Below are 26,251 nucleotides of genomic sequence, written 5' to 3' on the forward strand. Positions count from 1 at the left end.
ACAACCATGATAGCCCTGAACACTGCCGGAGTTCATATGCAGGTGTTCTGCTTGCGTCGCGTGTGAAATGTCTTCATTCCAGGTACAGTGGCATATGTTTCAGCATGTCATATGAATATAATTTCATGGGTTTTATTTTTTTCAAACGCCAAATGATCGCGATGCTCACGTTTACAAGCCAGCGTCATTATAGTAGCCTAGTCTATTGGTTACCGTTTTACAGAATCTATATGATACTTCAATAAAATGTTTGAGTGCAGGTAATAACCATACATCATCAATATTATAATATCAAGCTACCATAGATGAATCTGCAAATTTGAAAAATCGATTTGCATTATAGCTTGAGGCAAGACAAATAAACAAATATCACAGACATGTTAGGTATCCCAAAATATGATTTTGTACATCTTATGTATTTACTTGCAAGAATGTAGCCCCTCCTCCTTCAGCTCACGCCAACGAGCAAACGCTGGCCCAATGTTGATCCTCGTCCTGCCTTTAATCCGATCACTTTCTCATTTCCTCTTTTTGCTTTCCTCAGACAAAACCTTTGCTTTCTAATTTTTTCTGTGCTGCTTCGGCCATGACTATAACATCCGGCAAACAAATGATAGTTGGGCTCGCACGTCCGAATTTAAGGAAGTGGGGGTGGTGGTGGAAGTGACGTATATGCCGTAAAGCAGTCGAATTTTGTAGTTCTTTTTTTTTCTCGGGTTACTACCCGAAACCCGAAGTTTAAAAGTACGATTAAAAACGATACAGACCCCGTCAGGGTATGGCAGACGTGTCATTCAACCTATTGTAAGTCGATGTATCATCCCAAGATGATAAAAAAAAAAAAATTTGCCCATATTCGTCCCGAAGGGGGTTAATGTAAAAAATATTCACAAAATCATTAAAGTGTGACACATGGACCAATACATTTGCCATTTTATATTGTCTTAAAATTATTATATATAGGCTATTTATTATATATAAAGTCACTCAAATATATAGGCTAGTCTAGTGTATTTTTGTCACTACATGATATTTCCCACTACTATTGCAAAATGGTCAAAATGGTCAAAATAAAGCATGCGTCCAGACTTTTAGCTAATAATTTATTCATGAGTCCTTTAGACAATTTTAAGTAGCATCGTCTTACACACACACACACACACACACACACACACACACACACACACACACACACACACACACACACACAGGTATCGCGGAAGTGACGTAACAGAGCACGGAAGAAGGGAGGGGGGATGAAGCGTTTCAGAGAGCAAGATGGCAGCAAAATCCGATGGCGTGGGGGTCGTTACCGGTTTCGCCCAGCTGCACAACCTGGACGAAGCGGTCGGCGACGACGATACGCTGGACAGCTCGGCCATACACATCTGCCACTGCTGCAACACGTCGTCGTGTTACTGGGGCTGCAGGAGCGCGTGTCTGCGGTCGCTGCTGGGCGACAGGGAAGCTGGAGAACGCAGGCGGCCGCAGCATCAGCACCAGCAGCAGCCGGAGGAGCGCCTGTGGCTGGACTGCCTCTGGATCGTCCTCGCGATGCTCGTCTTGTTTTCGGACGTCGGGACGGACTTGTGGCTGGCCATGGACTACTACTTCAAACGGGACTATCTGTGGTTCGGGCTTACCCTGTTCTTCGTGCTGGTGCCGTCGGTGCTGGTCCAGATTCTGAGCTTCAGGTGGTTCGTCCAGGATTACACGGGTGGTGGGCTCGGGGCCGTGCAGGGGCTCAGCAGAAAAGCCACGGCGGATCTGAGCTCGCGCATCTACGGCAGGGACAGGCGGTGTGTGATCTCAATATGGATATGGCATGCCTGTGTGCACATCCTTCAGATGGGACAAGTGTGGAGGTAAGACGCTGACGTGACGATGATAGAAAGTCCATTGAAACGCTTATAGGATGATGCACACATCCAGTTTGTGGACCAGGAGAATGTGGTGATTTATTCAGGGAACAGCCTGCTTGTTTTGATCAGATGCACAGGATGGTTTATGGTTGCTTTGGCTGATGCATGACATCACATCAATGTGCACCCTCCAGAGATGATGCACATTAAACAAACACACACCAACAGAGCTATTCTGCATGCAGATGCATTGGATGATGCCTTATATTCCCATCATCACAGAGGCAGTGCTCGGTTGAAACACAAATGTTTTTCTTTCTCTTGCTTTATGGCTCGTTCTGTGTCCTCTAACCATCTGTGTAACGATGCCAAACAGTTCATTTCAGCAGAATGACGGTCTCACTTTGGGCTTGAGAGTGTGAAATCGATAGAGCTTGTAATTAATTTACTTGAATGACCTCTGCAAGAGGAAAACAAACCTCGGTCTGGTTGGGTTGTTTTTGCTGCATCCCGCTTGGGCTTGATCTTGTAGGATGTCGCTTGTATTCAGTCTTGTCTTCAGGATGTTATAAATATTTTAGCCGTTTCAAGGTCATATTTAATGCTGATTGAGAAGCGTGTGTGTTCTGGTGAGGGGTTGCATTATCCTGATGTGTCTCATCCATGAGAGGCTCTGGAGTAAACATTGTGATTAAGCATGGGACAAGGCATCACTAAGATTTGTATTCAGGAGGGAAGGATGCTTTTTTGTGATGCTAAATAACTGTATACTGTTGTTTTTCCTGGTAAATTTTGGTATTTGAGTAAATCTCACAAATTAATATAGGAAAATATGATTTGCATAAAGAGAAACTTATTTTAGTTTTGCAGTGTGTTTATTATTTTCATGAAAAATAATCACAATTTACTCTCACATTGAACTATTGTTCTCATTGCTTTTTTTGTAAAGTTTTCGGTAACACTAGGTTTCATTAGTTAACTACATTAGTTAGCATGAACTAAGAATGAACAATACTACAACATTTGTTAATCTTTGTTCATGTTAATTTCAATGTTTACTAATACATTATATGAATCAAATGTTGTATTTTTTATCATTACTTGAACAAACAATGAACGGATGTATTTTTATTAACTAAAACATTACATTTTTTTTAATAAATACAACTTTTCAGTGTATTGCTCAATGTTAGTTCGTGTTAGTTAATACATTAATACCAATTTTTCCTACTCCATATGACAATTTTTAAGTACAGATTAAATAAATACAGTAAAATTATACTATCACAATAAATACTTATACTTATTTTGACAATGTAAAAATACAAATTTAGTGATTGTTTCTATTCTGTAATAAAATAATGAATATAAAATTATTGTGGGAGTTTTGAGGGGTGTAAATGTGCTTAATTGTTATGAATTAAGTATCACAATGTAAATAATAATAATACTAAAACTAGGCTTCAGTTTGTTATGAAATGCAAAACAGATTTTGTGCAATTAATCTAATTTGCTCGTGCTTTACTAACTGAAGTAGTTTAGTTATTTGGTAAAATGGTACAGCATGACTTTATGGTTTAACCAGTCATATAAAGCGGTACATTAATTTGAAATACCAATTTCATATATATTTGGGTAACACTTTACAATAAGGCTTCATTTGTTAACTTTAGTTATACTTCTACAGCATTTATTGATCTTAGTTAATGTTAATTTTTAACATTTACTAATACATTATTGAAATCAAAAGTTGTATTTTTTAACATTAGTTTATGCACTGCAAACTAACATGGACAATGAACCACTGTAGTCAGCGAAGATTAATAATAATCACTAACAAATGTATTTCTCATTGCTATGTTTAATATTAACTAAAGTTAACAAATGAGACCTCATTGTAAAGTGTTACTGATATTTGTATTCATTTCAGTTTTAAGGCAGGTAATGGATTAGAGAAAGATTGTAGGCTGTATGATTTTACAGACAATCCAATTGCCAGATGACAGCATTTCCAAATAATAAATGCTCTGTTATGTTCAGTATCTATAATTGCCTGTGATACAGCACTGTAACCTGTTTACTGAGTGATATGTAAGAATAGATTGTTGATGCTTTACTTCTACAGCAGGGCAACAGGAAATAGTCAGTGTCTCCAGGCCTGAATAAGACAATTAGTTGACTGTCACACCGGTTAAGATCATCTGTCAAGCTCAGGGGTGACCAGAAGCTGGCAAGCACAGGCAGAAAATGTGTTCCCCGTCGGCGGCGCTCACACTCTCTGGATGCACATATGCTTCCCTTGGCAGAGATCTAACACTGATGAGGGCTGATTGCAGTGTTAAGAGTGTAAGACCCCAGCTTGACTCGGAGTTCTCCCAGCATGAAAATCCTTTCAGCCCTTCCTTGATTTTAGTTTACAAATGCAGATCATGTCCAGTTGTTATTCTGTGACATTTGGGCTTGTAGGATCAAGGAAATTACCAAGAGGATTTTTGGACCCCGGTGACAGCATAAGACTTAATTTTTCTAATAAATTTTTTATAGAGTGTATTTAATCCGTGTGGTTTGTAATGCGTTGTCATGGTATTGCTCATACACTTAAAAATTGTGTGTTGGATTTACTTAAGTAAATTTCACAACTTACTTTTTTTAAATTAGGTTTTTTGGTGGCCATATCATAATTTGATGCTATTTCATATTGTTGTGTTGTTGATAAATGTGTGAGGGATAATGTAAAGTCATGGTAATAAATCTCGTATCAGCCTGAAGGGGGCTGTTTTGTGATTAATGACTGACATTTTTCCTAATTTATTTTGGTGTTTTCATTGAGAATTTACTTGATGACATGCTTGCTCATTTAAAGTTAGTGATTTGAACAAACCCTCAACCCTAAATATTGAATTTACGCCCAAAAATCGTCCAGCACTACAATTTTTTTTTCGTACTCAGTATTTTTGTCTTGTTTTCCAGTACAAATATGTAAACATTCTTAAATCAAGATACATTAACTTGAGAAGCAAAATTACATCTTGTTTTGTTTTGAAAGAAAGAAAGAAATAAAGAAAGAGAAAGAAATAAAGAAAGAAAGAAAGAAAGAAAGAAAGAAAGAAAGAAAGAAAGAAAGAAAGAAAGAAAGAAAGAAAGAAAGAAAGAAAGAAAGAAAGAAAGAAAGAAAGAAAGAAAGAAAGAAAGAAAGAAAGAAATCTTCCAATGGGATCAGAAAAATAAACTAAATTCAAAGGGAAAACAAGATTATTTTTCTTACCTTTTTGGCAGATTTAAAACTCAAATTTAAAAACTTAATTTTGATACATCTGAAAACAATACTTAGTCTCCTTTAGACAATAATTGTATCCTTTAAAACTAATCTTTAATCACCAAACATTTAAACATTTTTCCTGTGAGAAAAATTCTTCATGCCTTAAAATAGCTTGAATGTAGCTCTACACTCATGCTTCATTTAGTATGCAGATCCTTGAAAATGCAAATTAGCCCCGCCTCCACTCACTCACACCAGCTCAGAGATCCGCTCGCTCAACTTTTACTCAAGTTACTATAGTAAACTCTGCACAAAGGTATCGCTCTTTACAACATCGGAACCATAAAGGTAATTAATATGTTTAGCCTTTTGCTTGACTATGTTATCAAACAGCTAATAATGTGTTACACAAACCATGTTCCTCTGTCTGCCTTCTGAAAATCAGCATTCTTAGGAACTCTCTGAACATCATAGAACATCAGTGGAGAAAGACATATAGTCCATCATAACATATACATCATATACATAATTCACCCGCTAATATATTGCTAAACGTACACGATTTTTCATATAATTCGAAAAATATAGCGGGATAACCTGGCTTCTCTTGAGACTCCCCTGCTTCAGAGCAGTTAATGATATGCTAAAGACCGGCCGCACGTTGACGTGATTGGTTAAAAGGTAGTTTTACCAGCAATATAAAATCGCTTTTGAGACTGTCTTTAGTTCACTGCAGTTTTAAAGAGAAAATACTCAGCAATGGTGTTGACTTATGAATCTGCTCATGGTTTGTCTGCCTGAAAGCATAATAACAACACCACATAGACATACTATTGCCAAAAGTATTGGGACACCCCTCCAAATCAATTCTGTAGCCCCGCCCACCGATTCGCGCATGACATGTAATTGATAAATAACATAGGCCTACGTGGAGCTAAACTGGATCGATCTACCAAGCAATAAACATGCCGCATAAACTTCCTTTGGATTCCAATATTAGCAATGCATGGTTGAACTTTTTTTAATGAAGTTCCAGCTCACGTGGGGAAGACATTGCGCTTTGTTCGCTTCATTTCACCACAGATTTGTTTGTAAACAAGACACCGATCGAGACTGGATTTACAAACAGAATGAGATTTAAAATCGATGCTGTGCCTTCTGGATCCGGCAGGAATGGTGCAACACTTATGTGAGTAAAACATGTTTTTTATGTGTGATAGTATTGCATTGTTACAGATCGTTTGATATTTACTGATTATGTTTACTGATCATAACATACCACACTGTCACAGGCTGGAGTATCCTTTGTATTTGAGGTGTTGTTGGTTCATTGTCCTGCGATACGACGTTAGACTCGAACATGTATGGGCCAGGGCTAGCAAAGCCCGACGTCCCGGGGCTCTAATGTGTTTTCCAGTCGGGCTACCAAAATGTATTACCGGCCTGCCCGCCGGGCTATCTTAAATAGTGAAATAACATTCCTTTCTTGATGTGCGTCATTCACTCTCTTGACTAGTTATTTGAAGGAAAAATACAATTGTGGACGTTTAGAACATGCTGATTTGTATGCAGTGAAGTTTTGCTGATGCACGTCCGTGTGTGTGTGTGTGTGTGTTAGTTAGTGATGCGCACTTAGCGGTTATATACACCGATCGGGCGGGCCAAGTAATAAAAAGAACATTCCAAGTAATTGTGGGTGAATGAGTGGTAAATCATTGTGTTTGTTTGATAAAGACATTTTGCGAGCCCTGTGTGCGAATCATTCCGGTTGCTGTTTTTCCACGTTTTCAAAGCAATTTCCACATGTACTGACAGGGGAGCCGAAGCTCATTATATTATGCAAAACTGTTATCCAATAGCAGTGGCGTTTATTTCCAAGTCTTCAATGCGGCACGCCCATAAAAACAGAGCATTCCATGAGCTAGGCTCAAAACCAGGGTAGAAAATACCCTATTACTTATTCATTATGATGTTTTTGAAAGTAAACGCCATGTGAACATATAATTTGACCTCAGACAACAGTATAAAAAATTTAAATATCCAGTTCAAGACCCCTTTAAAAACTTGATTTTCATCACCGTGGTCTTTAAAATCTTATGTAATTTAAATGTTTTCTTCTCAAGTAAATGTATCTTGATTTAACAATGTTTACATATTTGTACTGGAAAACATAAAAATAATGAGTAAGAAAATTCAAATTATTTTGTAGTGTGCGATTTTGTTCTACATGAATTGTTCCTCAAATCATGTGGCTTGTTATTGAAAGGCGCTTAAAATAAAAATTAGACCAGAATATCACAGAGACTTGAGCAAGATATTTTCACTATGGGGGCTGTAAGAAACCACCTAAATAGGTCATTGACCTATTAAGAAAATGCTAAAATCTAATTTGCATTCTAGCATCTGTTATTAAAGCCTCTGGGCAACATCCTTATAAAAAATGGTGAGCTCTGGGTTCATGCGGTCCTGTTAAATTTACATTTATGCATTTGGCAGACGCTTTTATCCAAAGCGACTTACATTGCATTCAAGGTACACATTTTACATTTTGTATAAGCATGATCTATAAAGAACAGCACAGACCAGGAGTTGGTGTGTGGCTCTAGATGTTGGCATTGACACACTGACCTGAATTCTCTATTTGTTCAGTGCACTTTCAGTAACCCCGAGCCCCAGAGCTCACACCTTTCACCGGCCCGTTACAGGGCTTTTACTGCCTCCACTTAACCACAGCATGAGCGGCTCCTGGGACCCGTATCGCTCTCATAAGCCTCCTCCCACTCATGCAACTTTTATCTTGTTTATGTTTAGCATTTATGCAGTTGATTTATTTTGCTTTTGCTCTTTCTGTAGAATGACATGAGAAATACAACACAAGGTCTCCAATATCAGTCCCTATGTGGAAAATTGCATTGTTCACAGCAGTGTAATGTTTTCCTTGCCCTTTCCCAGTTTACATTTGCATTCATGCATTTAGCAGACGCTTTTATCCAAAGTAATTTAAACTGAGGAACATAAGTAACCCATTACGGATCAAAGCAATATTCATAGTGTACAATGGCAGGTTAGAAAGATAAAGCAGAGGTGAAATGCAAAGAAGAGGAAGATTTTTTTTTTTTAAATATGCGATTGTATTATTTGAATACGCAATAACCAAATGTATTGTAGAATCATTGGTATACTATTATAGTCATTCATTTTATTGATTGATTTAGTTGTCATTTTATTTTTATTTTTTTGTAAAAAAATGTTTTTAAATTCATTTTTATTTCAGTTTTAGTTAAACTAAACGAAAATGTTAAATGTTGCTTTGGCAACACAAATTAAGATATATATTTTTTGAAATCTGAGTGTTTTTTTTGTCCCTCCATTGACAGCTATACAACTACCATTTTGACGATTCAAAAAGTTCATTAAGCGGTTTAGCCAAAATTGACCAATGAGAACCAATGAGGTTCATTCTCGTGTGTTATGCAGCACGTTTGAGCTTCTGCAAGAACCAATGAGGTTAATTCTCGTGTGTTATGCAGCACGTTTGAGCTTCTGCAAGAACCAATGAGGTTCATTCTCGTGTGTTATGCAGCACGTTTGAGCTTCTGCAAGAACCAGTGAGGTTCATTCTCGTGTTACGCAGCAGGTTTGAGCTTCTGCAAGAACCAGTGAGGTTCATTCTCGTGTGTTATGCAGCACGTTTGAGCTTCTGCAAGAACCAATGAGGTTCATTCTCGTGTTACGCAGCACGTTTGAGCTTCTGCAAGAACCAATGAGGTTCATTCTCGTGTGTTATGCAGCACGTTTGAGCTTCTGCAAGAACCAATGAGGTTCATTCTTGTGTTACGCAGCAGGTTTGAGCTTCTGCAAGAACCAATGAGGTTCATTCTCGTGTTACGCAGTACGTTTGAGCTTCTGCTAGAACCAATGCGGTTAATTCTCATGTTACGCAGCACGTTTGAACTTCTGCAAGAACCAATGAGGTTCATTCTCGTGTGTTATGCAGCACGTTTGAGCTTCTGCAAGAACCAATGAGGTTAATTCTCGTGTGTTATGCAGCACGTTTGAGCTTCTGCAAGAACCAATGAGGTTCATTCTCGTGTGTTATGCAGCACGTTTGAGCTTCTGCAAGAACCAATGAGGTTCATTCTCGTGTGTTATGCAGCACGTTTGAGCTTCTGCAAGAACCAATGAGGTTCATTCTCGTGTGTTACGCAGCACGTTTGAGCTTCTGCAAGAACCAATGAGGTTCATTCTCGTGTTACGCAGCACGTTTGAGCTTCTGCAAGAACCAATGAGGTTCATTCTCGTGTTACGCAGCAGGTTTGAGCTTCTGCAAGAACCAATGAGGTTCATTCTCGTGTGTTATGCAGCACGTTTGAGCTTCTGCAAGAACCAATGAGGTTCATTCTCGTGTGTTATGCAGCACGTTTGAGCTTCTGCAAGAACCAATGAGGTTCATTCTCGTGTGTTATGCAGCACGTTTGAGCTTCTGCAAGAACCAATGAGGTTCATTCTCGTGTTACGCAGCACGTTTGAGCTTCTGCAAGAACCAATGAGGTTCATTCTCGTGTTACGCAGCACGTTTGAGCTTCTGCAAGAACCAATGAGGTTCATTCTCGTGTGTTATGCAGCACGTTTGAGCTTCTGCAAGAACCAATGAGGTTCATTCTCGTGTTACGCAGCAGGTTTGAGCTTCTGCAAGAACCAATGAGGTTCATTCTCGTGTTACGCAGCAGGTTTGAGCTTCTGCAAGAACCAATGAGGTTCATTCTCGTGTTACGCAGCAGGTTTGAGCTTCTGCAAGAACCAATGAGGTTCATTCTCGTGTTACGCAGCAGGTTTGAGCTTCTGCAAGAACCAATGAGGTTCATTCTCGTGTTACGCAGTACGTTTGAGCTTCTGCTAGAACCAATGAGGTTCATTCTCGTGTGTTATGCAGCACGTTTGAGCTTCTGCAAGAACCAATGAGGTTCATTCTCGTGTGTTATGCAGCACGTTTGAGCTTCTGCTAGAACCAATGCGGTTCATTCTCGTGTTACGCAGCACGTTTGAGCTTCTGCTAGAACCAATGAGGTTCATTCTCGTGTTACGCAGCAGGTTTGAGCTTCTGCAAGAACCAGTGAGGTTCATTCTCGTGTGTTATGCAGCACGTTTGAGCTTCTGCAAGAACCAATGAGGTTCATTCTCGTGTTACGCAGCACGTTTGAGCTTCTGCAAGAACCAATGAGGTTCATTCTCGTGTGTTATGCAGCACGTTTGAGCTTCTGCAAGAACCAATGAGGTTCATTCTTGTGTTACGCAGCAGGTTTGAGCTTCTGCAAGAACCAATGAGGTTCATTCTCGTGTTACGCAGTACGTTTGAGCTTCTGCTAGAACCAATGCGGTTAATTCTCATGTTACGCAGCACGTTTGAACTTCTGCAAGAACCAATGAGGTTCATTCTCGTGTGTTATGCAGCACGTTTGAGCTTCTGCAAGAACCAATGAGGTTAATTCTCGTGTGTTATGCAGCACGTTTGAGCTTCTGCAAGAACCAATGAGGTTCATTCTCGTGTGTTATGCAGCACGTTTGAGCTTCTGCAAGAACCAATGAGGTTCATTCTCGTGTGTTATGCAGCACGTTTGAGCTTCTGCAAGAACCAATGAGGTTCATTCTCGTGTGTTACGCAGCACGTTTGAGCTTCTGCAAGAACCAATGAGGTTCATTCTCGTGTTACGCAGCACGTTTGAGCTTCTGCAAGAACCAATGAGGTTCATTCTCGTGTTACGCAGCAGGTTTGAGCTTCTGCAAGAACCAATGAGGTTCATTCTCGTGTGTTATGCAGCACGTTTGAGCTTCTGCAAGAACCAATGAGGTTCATTCTCGTGTGTTATGCAGCACGTTTGAGCTTCTGCAAGAACCAATGAGGTTCATTCTCGTGTGTTATGCAGCACGTTTGAGCTTCTGCAAGAACCAATGAGGTTCATTCTCGTGTTACGCAGCACGTTTGAGCTTCTGCAAGAACCAATGAGGTTCATTCTCGTGTTACGCAGCACGTTTGAGCTTCTGCAAGAACCAATGAGGTTCATTCTCGTGTGTTATGCAGCACGTTTGAGCTTCTGCAAGAACCAATGAGGTTCATTCTCGTGTTACGCAGCAGGTTTGAGCTTCTGCAAGAACCAATGAGGTTCATTCTCGTGTTACGCAGCAGGTTTGAGCTTCTGCAAGAACCAATGAGGTTCATTCTCGTGTTACGCAGCAGGTTTGAGCTTCTGCAAGAACCAATGAGGTTCATTCTCGTGTTACGCAGTACGTTTGAGCTTCTGCTAGAACCAATGAGGTTCATTCTCGTGTGTTATGCAGCACGTTTGAGCTTCTGCAAGAACCAATGAGGTTCATTCTCGTGTGTTATGCAGCACGTTTGAGCTTCTGCTAGAACCAATGCGGTTCATTCTCGTGTTACGCAGCACGTTTGAGCTTCTGCTAGAACCAATGAGGTTCATTCTCATGTTACGCAGCACGTTTGAACTTCTGCAAGAACCAATGAGGTTCATTCTCGTGTGTTATGCAGCACGTTTGAGCTTCTGCAAGAACCAATGAGGTTCATTCTCGTGTTACACAGCACGTTTGAGCTTCTACAAGAACCATTGAGGTTTGTTCTAACACATCAAAGTACGATTGAGCTTCCATTTATGTTCAGTGATCATTGTTTATATGTGAATAAAAGCCTAAATTCAATCTGTTTATAATTTAAAGTGATCAAGTCTCTTAAGAATATTTTGACTAAACTGCTCAATACGTATGGATTAGTTTTACGATCTCTTTATGAACGATGAACTTTTTGAATCAAAGTGGTAGTTGCGTAGCTGTCAAAGGAGTGAGAGAAAGCTCTGATTTCATCAAAAAGATCTTCATTTGTGTTCTGAAGAATTAAAGTCTTACGGATTTGGAACGATATTAACTATAAGTAAACCATATTTCCCTAAAAAAAGCTGTTCCAATCTTGATCTGCCCTTTGAGTCTATTATCTGTTTTTATTCAGCAGACAGTTGTATGCAATTCATGCAGCAGGAATGAATTCAATGTAAAACTGTCAATATGCACAGGGATATTTCTTATTTAATAATGTGTTTAGCTTCTGTTTAATGAGTAGCTCTTACGTCTACTTAGCCATATAATCCTCCAGGTCGCCATTTAACCTTTCATATAACTCTGACCACTGAATTAGCCTTAACTATTGTTTCTTTTTATTGGGGAATTAGATTTATTGGACTTTCAGTAAAGAACAGAGAAGACTGAAGTCTTCTAGTTTTCAGCCTTTGCATTTATCACTGTTCAAAAGATTATAATTTTTGAATTCATTCTGCAGCTGCGACTAAAAATACCATAAATACCAGAAAATTGAAAACGGCATTTGCGGGATAGTGATTAATTTTCAAGGATTGACATTAGCTAGCATAGGCTGTTTGCTCTTTTTAAGATGGTAATTTAATGCATTTTTTAATGATATTGTGTGCAAACTGACAGAATTAAACAGGCTGTTTTTGTTTATGTTGAGACTATAATGACTTTAATAATTATTCATCAGAAAGCTGAATAAACATTTTCTTTGTGCTCTGAAAGTCATAGTCTGTTTTCATAATACATGAAACTGCTTTGTCCGATTTATGTTTTTATGTTTGTGGCTCTTTAATATGCTCAGATGTCTCAATAACTAAAAATCTTTAACATTTTCTTAGATTGTATTGTAAGTGCTCAACAGTCTGTTTAGTTGTTAAAGCGTTTAAGGAGTAAACCCTGACTAGATCCTCATAAAAGATTCTGCTGTGAAAACCTGAGGTGCGCATAAGCCTCAGTGTTAAAGTTGTGTTCAATTATTGATTGCAGGCACAATCTGTGAAAGTTTCAGGGTAAAAGCATAAAGCCTGTGAACTGAATCTATCCTCCCTGCGGGAGTTTCAGTAACAGCTGAGAGAGAGTTTACAGTGTCTCAGCAGGATCTTTCTCTTAGTCATGATGTACTTGCTAGAAATAGCACCTGAATTCTTCATCTAGGGGTCAAATGGAGGAGCAACCATAAAACATTTCTTCTAAAACAAATACTATAGCAAATTCAACCAGACATACAAATCTTAAAGATGGCATGAAATGGAAGTTGCGATTAGTCTTTTCTTCGATATTGTGATGTGTATATACTTGAAATGGCAAGAAAAAATGTTAGGGCGGGACTTGATTTTGATGGGGAATTGATAGGATGGTTGTGGCTTACTATTGGTGGATCTCATGTGAGTGACAGGTTGCCCCGGGAAATTATTTTGGTTAAAGATTAAAAGGGCATATGAATAGCAAAAACGATGTTTAACTAAGGATAAATGATTTATAATAAATATATACTGTAATATTGCATTAAAAATAATAATTGTCCATTTTGAATTTATGGAGAAATGTTCAAGGTTGAAAAATACTTTCTTGTATGCAGGCCAGTTTTAATGTGCAGAGTCAAAGTGTAAGTAGCATTCCTGTTGTTTTCTGGGATGCACCCGAGTTTAGGAAAAAAGAGCATGTAGGTTGTTTTATCCGCTGACATTTACAGTGCGCACTTGTCTCCACATGTGGAAAACTCTCTGTTGTTTGTCGCTTACATAATGGAAATTTTACTTGGAACTTTTTAAACATTTTGACTGTGACATACTAGAAGACAAATGAAATAAATATCCAACTCACAAGTGTCTTTAAATAATGTATGACATATCTTAACACAATAAATGCTCTGCTGGAATACATTTGAAATAATTTGCCAGCCCCTGTGTTGAATTATGCATGTCTCTACTGATATCTGTCACTATGCATTTGAATGTATTTGCAGTTTTGAAGTCGTCAGAGTGTTTTCTTTATATTCAGTGTTTTTCCAGCTGATATTTTATGCAATATTTGGACAACTCTGAAGGCCTAGATAATAATCCATTTACAGGGGCATTTTTGTGAGTGGATTTTACATTTCTGGGGCAGATTTGTCACTTTAGGTGGCATTTTTGCATCAGCCGAGCAGCCTTGATTTTCTGATATTCTGCTCACAGTATTTGCATTAACAGAGCTCGTTTTTGTGGCCATATTACCGTGTGATATCATTTCCTATTTTGTTGTTAATAAATGAGGGATAATGTTCAGTCTCATATCACCCTGAAGGGGGCTGTTTTGTGATTAATGACTGACTGTCATATTTTATGTGATATTAATTCATATAGCATAACTAGAATAGAGTTCTGCACATTGTTTGCCCACATGTTTTGAATTTCTAGGGCCTTTTTTACAATTCAGGCTCATTGGAAAACATTGGCAACATTTCTGCAAAAATGATATGTTGCTTTTTGCACTTTTCACGACACTTTCAAAGTGAAATGTGGATGTCCAGTAAGTGGAGCTAAAAGCACATTCAGTTTTATCTGAAACAGGTGTGAATTTGGCAATTTTGTATGTATTGCACTAGTTTGGAAATGAAATGTCTGTTGAGTGGCGCTAAAAGGTTAGTGCTCAATTGCGTTTGAAAATAACAAACCACCTACACTAAACCTAACCCATAGTGTTAACAAAAGCAAATGTGAGATAAAAACACATTTTCTGAAGCATCCATGCCGTTTCTACAAGTCTTTGAGCCTTTGAGGGAGTCTTTATTAATCGATAATCTACCCATGTAATCATAATTTGTGTGAAAAGGATTAAAGGATAAATCAATTGCTGTCAAATCGATTAATCCTATTTAACATAAAAGTTTGTGTGTATGAAATGTATATATATTTTATAGTTTTGGGATGCCTGCCTTTACATGCACATGAACTTTAATGTCATCCCATTCTTAATCCGTAGGGTTCAATATGGAGTTGGCCCACCCTTTGCAGCTATAACAGCTTCGATTCTTCTGGGAAGGCTTTCCACAAGGTGTAGGAGTGTGTTTATGGGATTTTTTTGACCATTCTTCTAGAAGTGCATTTGTGAGGTCAGGCATGATGTTGGATGAGAAGGCCTGGCTCTGCTCTATTTCATCCCAAAGGTGTTGAGGTCAGGACTCTGTGCAGGCCAGTCAAGTTCCTCCACACTAAACTCTCTCATCCATGTCTTTATGGACTTTGCTTTGTGCGCTGATGCGCAGTCATGTTGGAACAGGAAGGGGCCATCCCCAAACTGTTCCCACAAAATTGGGAGCATGAAATTGTCCAAAATGTCTTGGTATGCTTAAGCATTAATAGTTCCTTTCACTGGAACTAAGGGGTCAAGCCCAACCCCTGAAAAACAACCCTGCATCATAATCCCCTACCCTCCATCAAACTTTACACTTGGCATAATGCAGTCAGGCAAGTACCGTTCTCCTGGCAACCACCAAACTCAGACTCGTCCATTGGATTGCCAGAGAGAGAAGCGTGATTGGTCACTCCATAGAACACGTCTCCACTGCTCTAGAGTCCAGTGGTGGCGTACTTTACACCACTGCATCCGACGCTTTGCACTGTATTTGGTGATGTAAGGCTTGGATCCAGCTCCTCAGCATGCGCTGACCCCGCTCTGGGATTTTACGGGGCTGAGTTGCTGTTGTTCCCAATTGCTTCCACTTTGTTATAATACCTCTAACAGTTGACCTTAGAATATATAGTAGTGAGGAAATTTCACGAATGGACTTATTGCGCTGGTGGCAACCTATCATGGTACCACGCTTGAATTCACTGAGCTCCTGAGAGTGACCCGTTCTTTCACAAATGTTTGTAGAAGCGTCTGCATGCCTAGGTGCTTGATATTATACACATGTGGCCATGGAAGTGATTGGAACACCTGAATTCAGTGATTTGGAGGGGTGTCCCAATACTTTTGACAATATAGTGTATGTAATATAATATAATTATTATTTAAACAAACTTTTATGTTAGATGAGATTTAATAACAAGCCATCAATTTGACAGCACTAGAATAAACTGTGTTGGTGTTTTTTCTGCCACTAGTGTTTCGTTTCAGTTGGAAACTGCAGTGAATTGTATCTATAGGCACATTTTTTTGTGGAGTTTTGCTAAAATGTTTAAGTAAAGGCATATTTTTTCCCCCAATGAGCCTATGTTGCATTTTTTTTTTCCACTTTCAGAGCCCAGATTATTTTCTGACCCTGCTCATGATGTTTATTTACTCTTGTGAAGCTCTATAGCCATTGTATCATCATATCAAACTATTCATATTTATGATAAATATATGCATATGTATGCATATATTTACCTTCAGGTGTGCAATATCTAGTAGTTCACGAAACAGAGCAGACTAAAGATTTCAGACTTGGTATTCAGGTTCAGAATTAAACAGCACATCTGTCCTTCAGCTTTACAAGTTTCTAATTTATGCCTTTTTGTCTTTGGAGTCATTTTACCCATTTTCATTTGATGTCTCCTCGATCCCATAATTCTGTTGCATTTTGGTTGTTGTGTGTTCTCCCCTCACCCCATTCTCATTTCATGACTCCATTTTGTTCTGTTTGTTTTGCTTTAGTTTCCCTGATGGACTGATGATCTAGACAGAAGCAGTTTGGTTTGGGACAGGGAGGTTTACTCGCTCACATAGCGGAGGGCAAGAGAGACAGAAAGAGGCTTCCGGAACGGGTCGAGATGAGTGTAAGTCTACCTCTCTGTCTATACACTCCTCTTTTCTTTCCATCTGTTTCCGTATTATAAGAGCAACAATATGTCACAATTTTCACCGCTTCTAACAACTTCCTTTAATTCAAAAGTTGACTTTGAAAGTGAGACTAAATGAGAAATAATTATCTTTTTTTTTTTTTTATCAAGACTAATGTTCCCAATCATCTTCCCACTGTCTCTCTCCATATGTTTGTCGGGTGTTGTTATTTTTCATAGAATTCCCCAGGAAGGATTTAGCGGGAAAACTCCAGAGCTCCTCACATGAGTCTTTCATCCAAGATTCATACACCTAGATAGAGAATATAGAGCAAATCTCTGTACTTCTATTTCAAGTCTTAATCTACTCTGGAAAAGACTGTGCCAACGTGTTTATTTTCACTAATAGTTTTGTTGCCTGTATCATGGCGTCTGAGAGATTGTAGATCAATGCAGTGGAAGGTTGCATGAATTTGGAACATCTGTATTTTCTACATTCTTGAGCTGTTGCTGTGGTTTTTCTAATATTTCTTTTTTATGATGACTTCATCTTGAGCTGCGTTGTGTTTGGGATCAGCTGAAAAAAATTTGAAAGAAAGAAACTAGCTCTTTTATAAAATAAGACAAGAAAGACCCATATCAAATAAATGCTGTTCATGTTTTTTCAGGATTTTTTGATGAATAGAAAGTTCAAAAACTACTAAGCAAATGTTTCTTGAGCAGCAAATCATCATATTAGAATGATTTCTGAAGTATCATGTGACACTGAAGACTGGAGTAGATTTTAGTGCTCTGCATCACAGGAATAAACAACAATTTAAAATACATTTGATTTAGAAAACCGTTATTTTGAATTGTAATATTTAAAATTACTCTTTTCACTGCATTTTTTATTTTAATAAATGAAAAAAGCCTTTGTGAGAAGTGCAGAACACGTGTATATACATTATATATAGCTGAATAAATTGTACATATCTCTACATTGTGGTTAATATTACTTTTGTCTGTCTACTGAAGCCCGGTGTTACTAAAACATTGAATTGTATGGCACAGTACTTCATCCTATGAATTTGTGTGTCCAGATTTATCAGCTTTGTTCTGGGGGATTTTGGTGCATGCACTCCATGCTTTTAAGGCGGTATTGATTAACACAGGAAACAGCTTGGGTGACATGAAACCGAACATTACTGTAACCTGCACTCATTCCCATCCCATCCGGGTCGATATCTGTGGCACAGCTGCGTACGGTGACTCATTCAGCTGGAAATATAAAGCAAATAAAGGCCGTTCACTGAGGGACTTCCTGTGTTACTATTAGAGAGATTTGAGATATGACTCTCTCTGACACTATGAAGCCTACTGGATCACACAGAATATCCTGGTTCAGGCAGTGCCTTTTCTACTGGGTAAATATCAACATAAAGAGGGTTGTGTTTGCATACAGTCAATATTGGCCATTAATCATCATATCGCAGAAACATCCTACACGGACTGTAAATGGATGCTGTTAATATGTAAACTGTGAAATAAGTGATACACTGTGATATATCACGCCACTTGTCTGTTCTCACAGCTTTCCACAGAATATGTGAGCGCTGGAGGATTTTTATAGTTAAATAAATATAAAACCATAAAAATCTTACTTAAAATAAAGTAAACATGACTGAATTTAAATAAAACATTTTTTTATTTTTTATTAATTTTATTTCAGCTATAGTTGGCAAAGCAACACTTGATGTACTAAAATAACTAAAACGAACACTTAAATAAAAATAAAAAAATAATTTAAAATAAAAATAAAAACTAATTCAAAATATTAAAATTAACTATAATTGTATTATCTCAATGGTACTAAAATAACAATTGAGCGGTGACATTTTCTTGTCAACCGTATTTTATTGCATTTCTATATTGCTTTTCACCTGGGTGTACAAAAAAGGATTGTCATTTTGGGGGTCCTCCAGAAATCGTTTTGAGAAACGCTGATGTAATAAGTCTGCCCTTGATGGGAAACTCCTGCTGCCATGTGCTCAAGCTCATTTTATAGACATAAATAATTCACACTCACGGCCTGATGTGCTGCCAGAGTTACCGTGCCTCAGGCAGCCTGTGAAAATGATAGGCTACAATTTATTGCACATCGTTTCGAAATGAATGCGTTTCCAGTTGTTAATGGTCTATTTCCATCCATCCAAGCACCCACCAACCCATCCATCCACCTATCCACCTACCTATCCACCTATCCACCCACCCATCCACCCATCCATCCAATCACACCCATCCACCCACACACACACACACACACACACACACACACACACACACACACACACACACACACACACACACACACACACACACACACACACACACACACACACACACATGTTTGTTTTTGTGAAATGTGAGGACATTCCATAGGCGTAATGGTTTTTATACTGTACAAACCGTATTTTCTATCCCCTTACACTGCCCCTGCCCCTAAACCTAACCCTCACAGGAGACTGTGCAGTTCACTTTCTGTGAAAAAAAAACTTGTTCTGTATGATTTATAAGCATTTTGAAAAGTGAGGACATGGGTAACGTCCTCATATTTCACCCTCTTTTTGTAATACCTATGTCATACCCATGTCATTATACACATTTGTGTCCTGATATTTCACAAAAACATGCCCACACACACACACACACACACACACACACACACACACACACACACACACACACACACACACACACACACACACACACACACACACACACACACACACACACACACAGTATATACACACTGTACATACACACATACATACATGCATAGTTCATAGTTTTGAGGACAGCAGGGACCTTTAATGCTTTGTAACTGTGTCCATGGTTTCTCATGCCAAGTGCACAATTGGAAAATAGATGCTAGTTCTTGGGTGAAGCACCACATATAATGTAGATTGATTGGACCTTAACCTAATGAAATGCTAACCTACTAATGTGCATTAAAGGTATAGTTCACCCAAAAATGAAAATTCCGTCATCATTTACTCACCCTCAAGTTGTTCCAAACCTGTCTGAGTTTCTTTCTTCTGATGAACACAAAACATGATATTTTGAACAGGCGATGGGCCCCATTCAATTCCATAGTATTTGTTTTTCCCATTCTATGGAAGTCAATGGCTACCAACAACTGTTACCAATATTCTTCAAAATATTTTATTTTGTGTTCAGCAGAAGATAGAAATTCATACAGGTTTGGAACAACTTGTTGTACTCAAAAGCGTGAGTAAATGACAGAATTTTCATTTTTGGGTGAAATGTTACTTTAATACTAATGTACAATAATGGTACTTGATGTCTGAAATGGAAACCAGAGACATTTCTCACTCTGTGGATTAAAAAACAATTCACAAGTAAAAAAAATAATAATTAAAAATTATATTATTATACGTTACTATTATAAGGATCTATTAATATAGTAATTATTATGTTTGCAAGTCAAACCACAAATCACATTTTGAAAAATAGTAAATAAATAACCATTGCAAATAGCAAACAGATCAAAACAGTATTATAACGCATAACACCATAAACAATTATGCCTTTACAAAATAAATATGATAAAACCGTGTTTAACAAATTTAGTTTTTAAACTTTTTAAAACTTAAAAGGTTTTAACTTTTTAAAAACGTTTTACATTTTATATTTCTGCTTTTGGAAATGAATCTTTGCTATTTAGCCTTATTTTTTTGCGGTTTAGGCTCAAGTGTGTGCATTCTGCAAATGTAATTGTTGCAAATGTAATTGTTTAGGGGTATTATTATTTTCCATACATATCAGGATGTACAATTTCACTAACATGGTATAATTAGTTCATATATGTGTGTTTGGGAATTACTGCATTGTGACGGTTGAACTTTTGGGAACATTTAAAATTGTGTGCAATTTAGGCTGCTTATTGGTATCAGAATGTTTTGTGCATTACATTTATGTAGTCCTGTGGCTTCTGTGTAACATGGGATTGTCACGCTGAGATTGAAAAGATCCATCCGTTCAAAAAATTACAAGAACATTTTGTCCAGAGATGCATGTTTATTAGCTGGGGTGCACACATCATTTTTGGTCTGGTTCTCAAGGGAGCACCTGGAGATGCTGCTTGGCACTTACTCACACTTATGCTGCAAGCTGCCATCATCACTTTCCTCAATCTCCTTTTCTTTCGAACATGGTAGATGATGATAGGCCTGGTTCTTTCTCCCTGCTTAAGCCTGCAATTTGCTGTTTGCAACAGTCAACAGCTGGTATTGGGTCAAAAGTCTGCTGTCATCATAGACAAATTAATGTAATACATTTCTGTCAAGTTAAACCAAAGTTTTATTTTGATGGGTTGCCATGAAGACCTTTGAGTGTCTGTGTGTTTATGATTTGATGATAGTGGCTCTGGAGATGAAGTTCATCCATTCATGTCCTCATATAGTGAGCTGGCAGAGACTGAAAACACATCGAGCGCCAATGTGTGGTAAATGACGCATTCATTCACAAAGAGATCCGTATATAAATAGTCTTTTTGCAGTTTAATATTCACAGACACTAGTATATATCGCGATTTGATTTAAGTGTACTGACCCTTTTTATTAGCTATGTGACTCATAGAAAATTCAAGGAGCATTGCAGATGAGATACCAATTCATTAACCCAATAATAGTGCTGTGTTTTATAGCTTCCAGTAATCGCAGGTTCAGTATATTTTTTTGTAGTAATGTTTATAATCTTCTGAACAGGTATATCCGCACAATGTACCTGGGCATCCAGAGTCGGCGACAGAAGGAAAACAGGCGGCGCTTCTACTGGGCGATGATGTACGAGTATGCTGACGTCAACATGCTCCGTCTGCTGGAGACGTTTTTGGAGAGTGCCCCCCAACTGGTGCTACAACTCTGTATAATGATCCAGAAGAACCGGGCCGAGACGCTGCAGTGTGAGTGTGAACCATCCATTAGTGGAGTTAGTTAAATCAGCTAAAGTCAGAATGCTCAGTAAATGCTAGCTGAATAGATCTATAGAGTGCTGCAGGGTTGAGTCCTGAAACTCAGAAATGAGTTGGCATTTTTGCACTTTGGGTTTCATCATCTTGAAGTCAAAGGTCTTTTTGAATGGGTTTTTGGTTAAATGCCTGAAATAAGGTCTGTGGTTAACACAGGATCAAGATTTATTCACATTTTATTCCACAACATAAAATACATCAGTAATACCCATGGGATGATGTTTTTTCGAGCATTTACACGTCTTAAAACGGTGGTTGCTAAAAAGTGGCTAAATACGACTACAGAGGTTATCATCATCATCATCATCATCACTAATCACTTTCACAGCCTTGTATTTATACTTGCGCTCTTACAAACTATTCTACCTCATACTTTCCAACCTTAATGTTCATAAAAGCTGTGTTTATTTATCCTGATGAACAAAATGTGTAAATGTTTTGCCGGTCACAGAGCTAATTTTCTGCAAGTATCCAAAAGCCAATGGAAAAAACACTACTTTTCGTCGAGGGAACCAAGGTGATGTCAACATATGGGTTGGCCTACAAAAATTACGTCATCCCTGCAGCACTCATGCACATTTCTGTGATGTTTGAGATTTAAAATGTATGTTATTAAAGCAATAAGTCACTCGAGCCATGCCTTATGCTGATTGCATGTAAGGTATGGTCTGAAATGGCCATGAAAGATGAAAAGATGTTTCCGGGTCCAAGCCTCTACTCCATGTCAAGTGAGAATACTCTATTTATGGCACACCTTTAAGCTAAGTTTTCAAAAACTCAAGTGTACAATACAGTCTCCGGGTTCATGGTGTCCCATGCAGCAATTTATTTAACGATTCAGAGAAGATTCATCGCTGTCAACTGAGCCAGCGGAGATTTCGTGTCGAGATAAAGTTAAGGATCACGATTTGTTGGTAGTTCTACAGCAAACCATGAAGGTGATGGGACAAAGGGCCACTTTTTTGAGCAATGTTCCTTGGGCACTTTCCCATTGAGAATGGGCAACAAATTTCTATCTGGATACTTTTCGTGGGCCCCTGTATCACCTGGTTGCCAATTGACCTATCGGTAAGCACCGCCCCCCTTAGTTACTTTTACTAACTCGGACAAACAAACGGAGTTGCTATATCTTACAATGACAGCTGTCAGTGTGAAAACCTTACCCCAAGATGTTTTTGGACACAGAATGTAGCGTATATCCCGTCCGAATGATGGCCAAACTTTACTGATGGTTTATCAAGTTTATGATGTCCTTTTTCACTCCAAAAAAATCATCGTAAGAGCTGAACAAACAAAGCATAAGAAGTGCGCTACTGCATTAACGTCTCATTCACAAACTATCTCTCTCCGTTGCTCTCTCCGTTGTATTACCATTAAAATACACAGCAAATTACACAAACACTCATACAACTAACAGTAAACAAACATATACACAGACCATATGCCTTTTCGAGGGTGCAGTTAATAACTGGTAAACTTTGTATCTGCAAAACAACTCCGATAAACTGTGTGTGAGCTCTTCCTTTCACTACTTTACCCGTAGACTATAATACCCATCAAAATAGGAGTCCTCCTTAGTAGGACAGATAATGTAGACCTTAAACATATCTAAAATTAAATTAATTTACATATAACCAGTTTAATATGGAGAGGCACTGAAATGTAGACCTTCGTGTTTTTGACCTACAGTGTACATGACGTGAGAACAGTTAGTTATTACGGTTTGTATGTTAGCAGGGACTTTAACCGTAACTTAATGAGAGTATGACAAACAGAAAATCCTCTCAGGATCCCCGGAATCAGTGTTACATTACCTCAGGCACGACATTTTAGCATTTTTGTAGCATAAATACCATCAAACTGATGAGAGCTTCGGATTTTCCAATGTTTCTCTATGGCGCTGACACCTAAAGATGTCAGAGTTCCGGTCCCAGCGCAACTGATACTCAACTGATATTGGCTCATCTGCGTTCGAGGGGAGGGGCTTACCGATAGGTCAATTGACGGCAACATTGCCCAGCAAAAGTTGCCCCGTGTATCATCACCTTGAGTGAATTTTAGCGCTGTTTAGGACTTTTCACTCTTTTACTTTGTTAACCTTGGGCGATTCCTAACCCTGGGTAAAAAGGGGTGCTAAACCCGCTTCTAAACAGTCCTCTAAAAGCGAGATTTAGAATGATGGTAATCTGGGGTTAAATTAAAAAAATCAGTGCCTGCAGTGTGAAAATCCCTTGCGTTGTTTGCTTTTGGGATCTAATAGAGTGTTTGAACCTGGAAACTGTGAGGCATGACCGACTTATCATATTGCTCTTGCCCCCGTTTTACAAAGCAGTCTGGTTAAGTCCTAAAGAACGTCTCTCGTCATGAATACCTCACAGGTGTCTCCTCCGTTGCCTCCCTGCTCTCGCTGGCATGGGTCCTGGCTTCGTACCACAAGCTCTTGCGTGATTCCAGAGACGACAAAAAGAGCATGAGCTACAGGGGCGCTTTGATCCACATCTTCTGGAGGCTTTTCACAATATCCTCTCGGGTGCTCTCCTTCGCCCTCTTCGCTTCCATCTTCCACATCTACTTTGGCATCTTCGTGGTTGTGCACTGGTGCGCCATGGCGTTCTGGATTGTGCACGGAGGCACTGATTTTTGCATGTCCAAATGGGAAGAGGTGCTCTTCAACATGGTGGTGGGCATCGTCTACATCTTCTGCTGGTTCAACGTGAAGGAGGGCCGAACCCGGTACCGCATGGTGATCTACTACTTCGTGGTGCTTGCCGAAAATACGGTGCTTACTTGCCTGTGGTACACCTACCGAGACCCAATCGACACTGACTCCTATGCTGTGCCGGTGCTCTGCGGAGTTTACCTAACCTTCGCCTCAGGGGTGGTTTTCATGGGCATCTACTATGGGGTCCTTCATCCGATGGGACCTAAAATAAGGGTGCTAGCTAGCTCCTGTTGTGCCGAGCTTCTTTGGGGACTTCCGTTTCCCCCGGAGGCCGAGCCCATAGCACATACTCCTGGTCCGCAAGCGTCCCAACCCACTCCCACTCGGGCTTCCACGGGGGCCTTTGGCCAGCCGGATGATGCCACCGCAGACACCTGCCTGCCCGTGTTTCAGGTGCGCTCCCCAGAGCCCACCACTCCCTTGGGTCGTTACAGGCCCGAGGGACCTCTGATCAAGATCGACATGCCCAGGAAACGCTACCCGGCCTGGGATGCGCACTTTGTGGACAGGCGCTTGAGAAGGACGATAAACATCCTGCAGTTCATCACACCCGCGACTGCCGGGATCAGGTACAGGGACGGACCGCTGCTGTACGAGCTCCTACAGTACGAGTCGTCCCTGTGATGGCTGGCTCTCACCTCCATTTAGTTTCTCAAAATGCATGCCATTTTGGTTTCCGTATAAATGATAGAAATGTGTGTAAAAGAGGAACAGCAAGTGTAAGCATCAAGCATTGCACCTTTTCTTTTACGTGAATAGCCTCCTGAAGATGTGTATATATTTTGTATGTATATACTGTCTCTTTTTTACAATATCTGTGTCCCCATGAAGGGATGTGTGTGTATATATATATATATATATAAAATAAGACAAATATATATAAATAAGACATTATTTATATATATATAGATATGCGTCATGGTGTTTACAGCCAGCGGAAACCATTACATTGGAAAAATGGAGATCGGTTGACCACATCAACACCGCCTTGTGTTTTTAACAACTTTTATTAATCTATACTAGCTGATCTGATATTTCAGAGCTTATTTTCACACTTGCATTGATCAATATGCTCAAGTTGACGTTTATATACAGAAAGCACCTGCTATAACCGAGAATTTTCAACTTGAATAAAGGGGCGTTCACATTTGACAATGCAACAGAAAGTCTCTTATTTTCAATAAGAGCTATCGATTTTCGCCTACTATCAAACTACAGTAGAGCGATTTAGCGACCTCTAGTGAATTAATCTCAAGAATCTACTTCCTGTCAGACAAAATCCAAGTGGCATTCATTGTCTGTTTGCCTTAAAATCTGTATTTAGCTTGTTAAAGTGTCTTTATTCTTTGGTTATTAAAGAAATACCTCATTGACTCTGTATAGCACAGTTCAAATCCATTTAACCCTTTGCACAATATGACTAATATGAACCTTGCACTGAGAATCGTGTTAGATCTGTATAGTTTAGTGGGAATTGAAAATAATAATTAAAGCACATAACTCGTGTTTTTGAAGGAACAGTTTTGTACAGCGAATAGCACATTGAATTGATGATTTTTAAATTATTTGTTCATGGTTATTGGGATGTTTTTACTTTATGGCTATGTTCACACCGCAAGCCAAAATCCCTTATTCTGATTTTCAGCTCAAACTTAAAAAAAAAAAATATATATATATATATATTTATTATTCTAAATTATTATTATTTGTTTATTAATGATAATTTATTTTATTATAATTTAATATTTATTTTATTAT

General features: G+C 38.8%; 1 protein-coding gene across 1 annotated transcript; it reads left to right on the top strand.

The window, feature by feature from the left end:
* Positions 1–1,278: 1,278 nt before the first annotated feature.
* On the top strand, positions 1,279–25,117 carry xkr6a (XK, Kell blood group complex subunit-related family, member 6a; the record flags this gene model as incomplete). The annotated part of the gene is made up of 3 exons (XM_079833363.1): positions 1,279–1,865; positions 21,509–21,705; positions 24,150–25,117. 3 exons carry the CDS (start codon positions 1,279–1,281, stop codon positions 25,115–25,117), a joined length of 1,752 nt encoding a protein of 583 aa, XP_079689489.1.
* Positions 25,118–26,251: the final 1,134 nt, after the last annotated feature.

The sequence above is a fragment of the Gobio gobio genome, assembly GCF_949357685.1.
Source record: "Gobio gobio genome assembly, chromosome: 13".
NCBI lineage: Eukaryota > Metazoa > Chordata > Actinopteri > Cypriniformes > Gobionidae > Gobio > Gobio gobio.